The sequence below is a fragment of the Topomyia yanbarensis genome, chromosome 2 (assembly GCF_030247195.1).
Source record: "Topomyia yanbarensis strain Yona2022 chromosome 2, ASM3024719v1, whole genome shotgun sequence".
NCBI lineage: Eukaryota > Metazoa > Arthropoda > Insecta > Diptera > Culicidae > Topomyia > Topomyia yanbarensis.
The window spans coordinates 370565667-370577772 of record NC_080671.1 but is presented as its reverse complement, the minus strand read 5'-3'; the positions used below and the strand labels follow the sequence as shown (position 1 = coordinate 370577772).

Here is a 12106-nt window from a genome sequence, read left to right as displayed (position 1 = left end):
TCTGTTTCAGATACCTAATGAGACATCCCCAGGTACCTTTAGAGTCGAACCAGATTCCGAGATATTTAAATGTGAAGACCTGATTGATCGTTTCACCCATTAATAGAAGCTGGAGTTGCGCCGGCTCGCGCTTCCTAGAAAAAACAACCAACTCAGTTTTCTCCGTGGAGAACTCGATACCCAGTTGAAGAGCCCAAGCAGACAAATTGTCCAAGGTATCTTGTAATGGTCTTTGCAAGTCGGTAGCTTTGGGCCCTGTAACGGAGACCACCCCGTCGTCTGCAAGTTGCCTTAGCGTGCATGAATTGGCAAGACAATCGTCAATGTCATTCACGTAAAAATTGTAGAGTAGGGGACTTAGACATGAGCCCTGGGGAAGACCCATGTAGCTAAATCGCAATGTTGTTAAATCGCCATGCGAAAAGTGCATGTGCTTTTCAGACAACAGGTTTAGCAAAACGTTATTTAAAATTGGTGAAAGACCATGCTGGTGCAGCTTCTCTGACAGAATATTGATAGATACTGAATCAAAAGCCCCCTCAATATCCAATAAGACTGATGCCATCTGCTCTTTGTTAGCATAGGCCATTTGGATTTCTGTAGAAAGCAACGCAAGGCAATCGTTCGTCCCTTTGCCTTTGCTGAAGCCAAATTGTGTATCTGACAGTAAGCCATTTGCTTCAACCCAATTGTCGAGGCGAAACAAGATCATTTTCTCGAATAACTTCCGAATACAGGACAGCATTGCAATCGGCCGATACGAGTTGTGGTCGGAGGCTGGTTTTCCTGGTTTTTGGATGGCGATGACCTTCACTTGCCTCCAGTCATGAGGGACAATGTTACCCTCAAGAAACTTGTTAAATAAGTTCAGCAAGCGCCTTTTTGCAATGTCAGGCAGATTCTTCAGCAAGTTGAATTTGATTCTGTCTAACCCTGGGGCGTTATTGTTGCATGATAAGAGAGAAAGTGAGAACTCCACCATCGAAAACGGTGTTTCGTTCGCGGTATCGTGAGGAGACGCGGCGCGGTACGTTTTCTGTACCGGGACAGAGTCCGGACAGATCTTCTTGGCGAAAGCGAATATCCAACGGTTTGAATATTCCACTTTCTCGTTGGAACTGTTTCGGTTACGCATACGTCGAGCCGTACCTCAAAGAGTGCTCATCGCTGTTTCTCTCGTTAATCCGTCGACGAACCGGCGCCAATAACTGCGTTTTTTTGGGCTTTCATTAAACTCTTCATTCGCCTTTCTAGCGACGCGTACCGCTGATAGCTAGCGGGTAACCCGTCTTCCCGGAAGGCCTTATATGCAGTGGACTTCTCCTCGTACAGCTCTGAGCACTCTTCATCCCACCACAGGGTGGGAGACCGTCCATGGGTATTCGCGCTGGGTACTGGTTTAGTCTGAGCTTGATTCGCACTGTCGAGAATCAAGCCAGCCAAAAACCTGTACTCTTCCTCCGGAGGAAGTTCTTGAGTGGATTCGATTTTAACGGATATCGCGGTCGCGTAACTCTTCCAATCAATGTTCCGTGTGAGGTCATACGAGACATTGATTGTTTCCGATGGTCTTGAACCATTAGCAATTGAAATTACGATAGGCAAATGATCGCTACCGTAGGGATCAGGGATCACCTTCCACATGCAATCTAACTGTAGCGATGTCGAGCATAGTGATAAATCCAACGCGCTCGCGCGTGCTGGTGGTGTAGGAATCCGCGTCATTTCTCCCGTGTTTAAGATGGTCATGTTGAAATTGTCGCAAAGATCTTGGATTAATGTTGATCTATTATCATCGTGAAGACAACCCCATACCGTACCGTGCGAGTTAAAGTCTCCTAGAACTAGCCGCGGTGCCGGTAAGGATTCCGTGATATTACAAAGCGTTCGGTGCCCTACCGAGACTCTAGGAGGAATGTAGATGGAAGCGATGCAAAGGTCTTTATCTTTGATTAAAACTTGACAAGCGACAATTTCAATGCCTGGTGTCGAAGTGAGGTTAATTCGGTTGAAAGAATAGCACTTTTTGATCCCCAAAAGTACTCCTCCATAGGGGTTTTCTCGATCCAGACGACTTATATTAAAGTCGTGGAAGTTGAGATTTATATCGGAAGTTAACCAAGTTTCACATAATGCGAAAGCATCACATTTTAAACTATTTAGTAAAAATTTAAAGGAATCGATTTTCGGGAGGATACTTCTGCTGTTCCACTGTAGAACAGTGATCGAATCGGTGACCTCGTTCGATGACTTAGCCATCGAAGGATACGATCGCTGCAAGGAGGGGCCATTTAGTAGTCAACTGCTTCAAAAATGTTTGCACTATAGGGAGAAAACGTATCAGAAGGCTTTTAAGAGGATCAGTAATATTGAAAGCTGTAAAAATTAAGTCCACTATGTCAGAAAATTTCATTAGTCCATTACTGGATTGAGTGTCTGTTTGAAAAAGAGGGACACTTGGGGTTTCTGGTGTCCCTGGAAGTGGTGGGTACTCCTTGTTAGAATTAAAGTTTCCAAGCCCTGGAGCAACTTGCTTCGGATTTTTGGTAGCACTTCCGTTGAATTTATTAGATGTTGTTGGCGCACTCTGAGGGGACGACACCTTGGCACCTTTACGAGGCAATCTAGGGGAGGCTAGATTTCTCCTCTTCCTGGATTCCCCTGGGTTAACCAAAGATGTTCCCTCTCGTGGGTCATCAGATTCTTGCTCAACGTTAGCCAAATCAGCATAGGGATTTTCGGACAGGACAGATGGCGAAGCACCCTTTAGCATTTCTGCATAAGAACGCCTTGAGCGTTCCTTAAGGGAGCGCTTAATTTTATCCCCGCGCTGCTTGTACGCAGGACATGATTTAAGAGCATGTGAAGGGCCCCCGCAGCAAATACACTTTTCAGTTTCTTTGTCGCAAGAGTCATCCTCATGCTCTCCTTCGCATTTGCCGCATCGTTTCTTATTTCCACAATATGTGACTGTGTGGCCCAACTGCTTGCAATTGCTGCAGCTCATGACCCGCGGTACAAACAGGCGAACTGGTAGGCGAACCTTGTCAAGGAGGATGTAGTTGGGAAGAGAGGACCCGGCGAATGTCACCTGAAGCGAGCCTGATAGAGAGTAGGTAGTCTTACTTCCCTCGGTGTTTGCGGTATACAATTGTTTGCATTCCATGATCTTAATCTGTTCAAGCGAGGGGTCCTTAAAGCAGCCAACCCCGTGCTCCAACAGTTCTTCGCATTTCAGGCCTGGTTCGGACACTACCCCATCGATTTCTACGGCCACACAAGGCACGTACGCTTTAAATTCCCGCGTAAGGCGCTCACAGCAAGCAATCGCGTTTGCCTGGCCGAGATCATTCACTAGAACACGTATCTTGTTTGCCCGAACACGTGTTATCTGAGTTACGGCCGGGTAATTAGCAGTCAGATCTCGAGAAAGTTTTAATATATTAACCGTTTTCTCTCCGGTCCGAAAATATACCACCCATGGCCCAGAGGAACCTTCTGGGTACTGCTTTATACGGGGAGCAATGCGAGTGTTAGGGGGATCAGAGACTTCCATGATTACATCAGATGGTATTTCGCCGTCGGTCATTTAAGCACGAGGGCAGAGCGTTATATAACCGGGAATGTGTCTTATTATTTGATTACAAGGTAGAGTAAAAGTCGGGAAAAGGAAAGAAAGCAAACGAGGAAAAAAATAAAGCAAAACTTACCTGCTAACAACGTCGATTGTTCCGCAATAGCGAAAACAATGTACTGGATTTACTGCCGGCACCAGCAGAACGGCAGCTAACGAACGAACAAAGGATGACCTTCACTCACTGAAATTTACACACCGAATACCACTGTGAAATATAACGATCCGTTCCGTTCAAAGGTTGGGAGACGTATGATGAGTTACTGTTATTGTTCATGTCACATGTACTTCTAGTACATAGGATATTTCTTGGCCTAAATAGGGGAATGTCGGCACACTTTTGTTGTGGCTCACAACATTACTCCAATTGAACAATATATGGGAATAAGCATACCAATGGAAAGCTAGAGGCCTTAGCTAACAACTCACGAAAGAATTTAATTTATTCTGTCAACTTGAAAACAATTATTAACAATTTAGTAAAATGATTATTTTTTACCATTTTGAAAAATGTGGTCGGTTGCTAGCACCCTAAGAAAATTTATTAAAAATGGAAAAATATGTATGATAATCATCAAGATTTAAAGGGAAAAGGAAATTTATTCATTTCAACAACCATCAAAGGCATTATGAACATCATTCTTCATCAGAATCACAATATGTGTATGTGAAAAACTAGTGCGAAAATTACGCACTGCTAATGCACTGACGGATCGCATTCACTGCAATTGAGTTCGTTTCAGGCATTCCATTTTTTTTACCAAAGCTTCAGATCAGATAGAAGTCTGACAAAGGTGAAGGGCTATAGGGTAACCCCGCTCGTTCCCGCCAAATTGTCTGGTCGTGACAATCTGGTGTATACAGTACTACCTAGCGGTGAAAACACGACCAGGTGGGCTTTCTTCATGTAAAAGTAAAACACTAAACCAGAGGTCGCCTTCCTGGTTTTCAGAATGGTGCTAAAGATCGATCTCAGGAATCTATTCGTAAATCCCGTTCCAAAATACCCATATGACACATTCTTTCGTGACGTTACAACAATTTGACGAATCTTTATTCGACAAATATTTTATAACTTTATCAAATGAACACCTACATCAAAACTTATTACAGATTCAGAAAGTAGACAAAATTTCACGAAAGATTCAATCAATATAAACTGAATATACTGGAAGAGGATTGTTTCCTGACCGATAATGTAGCGTGACGTTACAACGCGTGACAAATTAGAACTTTCAACGCATTTCAATAAAAGTCAAATCATCAAATTCTAGTGTATTCAGTTTATGTTGATTGAATCTTTCGTGAAATTTTGTCTACTTTCTGAATCTGTAATAAATTTTAATGTAGGTGTTCATTTGATAAAGTTATAAAATATTTGTCGAATGAAGATTCGCCAAATCGTTGTAAACGTCACGAAAGAATGTGTCATATTGATTAGGTTATTGAGAGCATTTGCCACAAAAATGGGGTGCCGACAACCGACCATGTTTGGGTTCCGACAACCGATTTTAGTAACCTTTTTGAAAACTGATCAAACAAAATTTTGTGGCGAACATTTCGGTGCATTCAATGTTGAATCACAAAATAGAATAAATTCACATCGTAAATATTCAATGCGCAAACTTTTTCGATCGATTTACTTCTTTCTATAACACTAAGTAAATCACCAAAAAAGTTGTCCTAACAACAACTTTTGACATATTTTCATAATTCATACTATCTGTAGTCAAAAATACAATTTACTTTTCGAATATGTTTCTAAACACCATTTTAAATCAAAATGCTGATAACAAAAAAATTCTGAAATGTAGTAGTTCTCGAGATATTTTAAATTTTGTTTTAACAACACAATTATTTTATTTTATTACGACCTTTTCATAAGTTATTCGCGATTCTCCATCAGCGACAATAGGTTTTTCAAAAGGCCCATAATATATCCTGTAGCTGGCTACATGAAAACAACAAAAATATAACTTAGCTATATAGTTTAAGGGGAGCGTCTGGTGTAGTGGGCAAAAAAAACGACTTCTTTCTTATCTGCTTAATAGTTGGTATTGAACCTTCAGAATAGTCTCCTGTAATCTCGGTGGCCACGCTGAACTTCTTTTGTTTTAAACAGCCAGTAACACACGCAGATTTCAATCTATCGGCAACAATTTTCGAAAATACACTGTAAATACACATACTCTGAACTACTCCTACCTAAGTTTTCAAGAGAAAATTCCCAATGGGTTATTTTCTCCGGCGTTTTTTCCGTGATGCAATTTGATGTGCGACACCCTATAATGGCGTTTTTCTCAAAAGTGCGTTTTTCAAATTGGCGAACACGATAACTCACAAAACCTATATATATTCGCTATAAACCAAATCAATGTGGGTATTTTCGGAATGGTTTTGAAGAGTAGGTGCCAGAAATTGATCTTTGACGCCATTTTGAAATCAAAGATGGCGATTTCCGGTTTAGCGAAATTCGTTACATGTAACTCAATCAATATGGATATTTTCGGAATGGTCTTGTGACGTAGGTGCCAGAAATTGATTTTTGACGCCATTTTGAAATCAAAGATGGCGACTTCCGGTTTAGCGAAATTCGTTATAACTCAATCAATATGGATATCTTCGGAATGGTCTTGAAGAGTAGGTGCCAGAAATTGATTTTTGACGCCAGTTTGAAATCAAAGATGGCGACTTCCGGTTTAGCGAAATTCGCTATAACGCAATCAATATGGATATTTTCAGAATGGTCTTAAAGAGCAGATACAAAATGGCGCCAAAAACCAATTTCTGGCACCTACTCTTCAAGACCATTCCGAAAATACCCATATTGATTGAGTTATAGCGAATTTCGCTAAACCGGAAGTCGCTATCTTTGATTTCAAAATGGCGTCAAAAGCCAATTTCTGGTACCTACTTTTCAAGACCATTCCGAAAATACCCATATTGATTGGGTTATAGCGAATTTCGCTAAACCGGAAGTTGCCATTTTTGATTTCAAAATGGCGTCAAAAACCAATTTCTGGCACCTACTCTTCAACCCGTCTCTTCTATCTTTCCGAAAATCTTCTTGCATTCAAAAGGACTTAGAATATTTTTTGCAAAAACCGTGTTAATTGCGAAAAATATTCTAAGTCCTTTTGTTCTTTGCATTTAAAAGGACTTAGAAATTTTTTTCAGAAAAAGTCTTTTGCATTCAAAAGAACAAAAGAAAGAATATTTTTGCAAAAACCGCGTTAATTAAAAAATCCGCGTAAAAAACCGCGTTAATTGGAAAATCCGCGTGAAAGACCTCGTAAAACGCGCAAAAAAACAGCGTAAAAAACCTGGGTGTATTCTGCAATAAAATTTATGTTTTGTATGTCAATGAGTATGAAATTTAAAAATATGTGTAGAGTTATTGTTAGAATAACTTTTTTATCGATAAGTTTTCCATCATACAAAACATTCAAAATGTTTCTTTTCTCTTTAGGTTTTTGTTTGATAAAATATTAAAAATTAAACAAAACGGAACAACATTTTTTAGTGCATATTTTTGTCGAACGAAAATATTCAACTCATTCTCGAAAAGTTTTGCTGTATAAAATACAGTAATAAAAAAAATTGAAATTAATACACTTAGACATGTCTACTCTCTTTAGAAAAGTTGCTCTTATATCAAAATCTTGCAATTGTCAGAGAAAATCATGGAGATTAAAAAACAACTTCAAAGTTTCGTTCGAATCGACGATGGTCATATTTGTGGTCGGCCCTCTGTAGCACCTGAGCATCCTTTAGGGGTGCTGTTTTAATTGTTCTGTGTCGTTATTTTTCTTACCCCTAACCTTACCACATCCCCAATCCTTCCCATCAGGGAAATGATGAAAATGCAGATCATGGCAAAGCACAAATCTTCGATCAACATGGGGAACGTACCATTTGAGCCAGACGCTACTCTTTCCCGATTCCTGCGTCTAACAAGTGGGCCACCGAGCCACGACCTTGAACGCAGTAGGGCCTAGATTGAAATTATTTTTTCTTTCAAGCTCACCCAAAGTTGTCAATACTACGGAGCTCTGAAGATTAGTTACGATCTCCAAACTAAACATATTAACACTTGTATTAACTGCAAAATGAAGTCTTCATTGTCATCTTCACCAAGTAAAACTTGTTTAGAATTTAGTTTTGGTAATTTTAATTTGGAGAATAGATGATTCAACTCATTCCAGCGTCAGTCGTGATAGAGTGGAAAACACGCCTAGTTTGTGTCTAAGGTTTTAAATTTAACATAATTTTGCATTATTTATTTCAGCAGCAAAACAATCTATTACTTAAGGATTGTGAGTTATCTATAACCGGGGAATGCTTATAAAAATGTCGCTGGTGACAAAAATGAAGAGTTCCCTTCTCTTTGTAATGTCCATAGCACCACTAGTGAAGACAACTAGTACGATTTTATATCAATTCTAAGTGTGAGGATTTGATGTGCTTGCCCTGAGTAAATAGTTTTAATGTTTCAGACAAATGAAGCATTTAATTCTGTTTCACAATAAAAAGAGAATCGAAAGAAAATGCATCAAAGCCGAAAAAATCGATTTTTAAATACACTGAGGTTACAGGCACAGGGATACAGGCCGCGTAAATGAAAACCGCATAAATTTCAAAATCCGCGTAAATGAAAACCACGTAAAAACCGCGCAAAAAAATCTGAGTGTAATCTTTCAGAAGCTGGTATTGCTGTATGCGAATGAACAGCGTGAACTTTTGACTTTTCTTCACTTCCATTTATGTCGCCGTTGGCTTGCTAAAGACTTATCCCGGTATGGGCAGTGGAACTCTCAGTTACGACAAACCCGATGTTCAGGGTACGCTAAATAAAACGCAAATTAAGTCAAATCAATGCTAGCATATATTGCTAATGGTAGGCGGCAGATATTAACAGCATTCCGGTATCAAAGGTATTATTTAATGGCTTCTAAGTGGTCATGATTTATTCATTCTTTTTCACGACGTGAATGTAGAAGGCGGGACTAGCCGCTTTGGTCAGTGGTTTGAAATCTCCGTAGATCTCGTACGACTTGGATCCTTCGAATATGCTTTTCAGGATATCCTCGAAAACCGACAGTTTGTGGGGGTGATAGGACAGGCGGAACTCGCTGGCGCCACCAGATCCAGTGCTAATCACGTAATCCAGCATGACCAGCGTCGGTTTGGAGGCCACATAAAGTACTGAAGTTTTTATGTCAGCAGTGTGGCTGCTCTGTGGGCGATACGAAAAGTAAGATTAAATAACAACTATTGCCGGTTGCATATATAAAAGACACGAACGTACATTATAATAGATGCACTTGGCAGGGGTTGCTCCAGTGTCCATGATATTGTCGTAGTTCCGATGATCTATTAGCAGCAAACCGCCGGGTTTGACACACTTTTCAAAGTTACGAATCGCCTGAATCTGCTCGCGTTGGTCACCGTAATTGTCCAGCAGATGAGCGAAGGAATTGCCTAGACACATCACCGCATCAAATCCGTCTCCGATTAAGTGCTGAATGTCATCATACAATGTCAACCAGTTAGCCTCTTCAATTACTGTGAAATTGACACGTTTATAGAATAATGGATTGTCATGGATCATGGATAACTAAACTTACCCCAGTTATCGAAGGTGGGTTCTTTTCTCCTTTCCCAGCGCTCTTTCAAGGCATACTTTAGCATTTTATCCGATGCATCGATCGAGACGACCTCGAACCCTTCCTCGAGCAGCATAATCGAATCGACACCTGTTCCGCAAGCCACATCCAGAATTCGCTTGCACCCATTGTCGCGTAATTTCTCCACCAGAAAGTTACGGTAGTTCTCGGTACGGGATTTTTTATCTCCTATAAAGATCTCCCAAACCTTGGCTGCCTTACCATCGGCGTACTGATCTCGGACACCTTCTGCGGAAATACCGTCCGAGCGCGATTGGAACACAGAGTCTGCTTGGGGCATATTTTTTGTCTTCTTTTCAGCCGCTGATCGTTGAAAAATTGGCGATAAACTCGAAAGGTCTGCCCAGATAAGGCTGAAACAAGTAGAGTGGGTATTGAAATGGATGATTCGAGGCGAGTTTCTGCTGAGCGACCGAGTCTTTCGATCACGCTTCTGTACTGGCATTGCAACATGAACTTGATTAGGAATTGCGAAGGTTACGTGTAAGCATTGTAGGGTGTTTTAAAAATGACGTCGGCAGCATGGTTTGTGAATGTGCCATACCTCAGGTTTAAAGCAGACGGACAAATAAAATAGTCAGGCTATATCGTTTAACCCATTCATGCCCATGTTGTTTGTGGACAACAACGTTTTTAAACAGCTATAACTTTTGATTGAGGCGAGATTTGCTCACAAAAACAAGTAAGACTTATTAATGTGATTATTGCCTTTAATTTGAGTATTATTAGTTACAAAGATCAGCCCTAGAACTGAAGTTATTGGAATTAGTCTGATTGGATTCCGATGGAGCAGTGCTGCCAGGGACAGTTGACGTTGACGACGGAAAATGATTTTTTCATATATCTTCGTTATGGTGCAATATAATTGAGAACTGATAAAACTTATCAATTTAGACTATCGTTGGCTACGTTCTCCACGTAATTGGACTATTGTAACTATTCTAGAAGAATTGTATTGAGCATTAGAAGATAAAAATTTACCAGCTTCTAGCACTGCGATGGAAGCGCCTATCTTTATGAAAATTTGCTTTTCGTGTTTCTTGACCCCATCGTTCTTATGGAAAAATAGTTTTGAAACCCTACATGCACTAGAAAAAAGTTGAGCATGAAAGGGTTAACAAGGTTCACAATTTAAGGGGGAGGCGTCACGCTGAACTCCTTTTGTTTAAAACAACCATGTATTCCTAGCGCCTATTTGTTATAACACACGCAGATTTCAATCTATCGGCAAAATTTTTTGTGAAACTGACAGTAATAAAATACAGTGTAAACAATACACTCTAAACTACTTCTACCCAAATTTTCATGAGAAAATATCTAATGGGTTATTTTCTACAGCGTTTTTTACATTTTCAGAAACTCAATGTATGTATAAATAAATCTTGACATTGCACAAAAGATCCATTGTTGCTTTGCCTTCAAAATAACTTTCGTTTTGAGCATTTTACACCAGACGCCCTCTTTAGGACTGGCTAAATACTAATTCGAATTCATGAAAAACTCAATGTTGGGATGCTTTGAACTAGCGTATTGAAGGAGTTTGAAAACCATATGTTCATAAACCAGTTACCAAGTTTTACTATTGTTGGGATAGTGCATTAAGGGGTTGTATACATTGGAATATGATAGAATGCGGAGAAATTTCATTGACGCAATGTTCGGTTATTAATATGATTTTGCAACGTAAATGCGTGGAACCATTAATTTTCGAATATAAACTAAATTGCCTTTTTCTGCGATTGAAGCATTGAAGCAGTGTTACTTTATTTTAACAGAACCAAATTCAAAAATGAGTAATCACACATAGTTGATAAATATAAACGGTGTGTATAGTTCCATATTTCATACGCATAACTGGAATTATTTCCAATAATTTATATCTAGGGCGGTATTACATTCCACAGTACACAAATAATTTGTCATAGTTTTAAATTCAACAGAAAATTTATCAAACACTCAATTTGCACTTCAAGTAACCCATGCTATATTCTATTCATTTATAATTTCTAGTTATTCTAGCTGGTATAGACAAGACACTTACCCTAGCTTAAGGATTGCTAATACTTCTGGACACTACCGTTCGGAGGAGATCACGCCTGTCGACTGAATCGCACTTCACAAATATTCGTACTATTGATAAGCTTTACAGTTTTTGTAGTTCCTGATTATGTATTATTCAACTTGTAGAAATGGCACGAAATTCCCTTATCAGCAGTGCACCGTGAGTTGGCGCTAACTTCTGTTGTGATCACGTTCAACAAAGGTTTTTAAATCATGACGCAGTTTCCTTCGGGCTCAAAGGTTTCAAGAATTTTCAGATCTAGTGGAAACCAACCCCCACTTGCTCTAAATTTTAGAGCATGGATTTGGTAATACGAAATTATCCTCACATTTAGACATCGTATAGGTCACTATATAACAACAATATAAAGTGATGGCATCCTTGATTAAATTTAAGAGAAGGTTGTCATTCAAATGGCCAAAAATTAAACGAACTTCGGAATTTTTGGTGGGCCAATGAAAAAACATAGAAGAAAACAGTTTCGGGATTCAAAAAGCTTTTATTTTCGTCTTCATTTACAAATTTTTTCAAGACGAAAAGAAAAAAACAAAATGGCGACCGTGGTGACGTTCTGTCTAAGATTAGGTGCGCGTGGAAATCCAAAATTGCGTATAGCCTGCTGCCTCAAGTTTGATCGGAAACACAAAACAAATAATAAGCTTATAAGGTAAACTAAATTTATTGGATTAATGGCCTAAAAATGGGTAAAAAACTTCAAATTTG

General features: G+C 39.6%; 1 protein-coding gene across 1 annotated transcript; it reads right to left on the bottom strand.

Moving 5' to 3' along the window:
* Positions 1-8501: 8501 nt before the first annotated feature.
* LOC131684507 (glycine N-methyltransferase) lies at positions 8502-11452 on the bottom strand. Its single transcript, XM_058967450.1, has 4 exons — positions 11363-11452; positions 9262-9674; positions 8943-9199; positions 8502-8870 (listed from the first exon to the last, which is right to left on the bottom strand). Exons 2-4 carry the CDS (start codon positions 9599-9601, stop codon positions 8601-8603), a joined length of 867 nt encoding a protein of 288 aa, XP_058823433.1. The 5' UTR covers positions 9602-9674; positions 11363-11452; the 3' UTR covers positions 8502-8600.
* Positions 11453-12106: the final 654 nt, after the last annotated feature.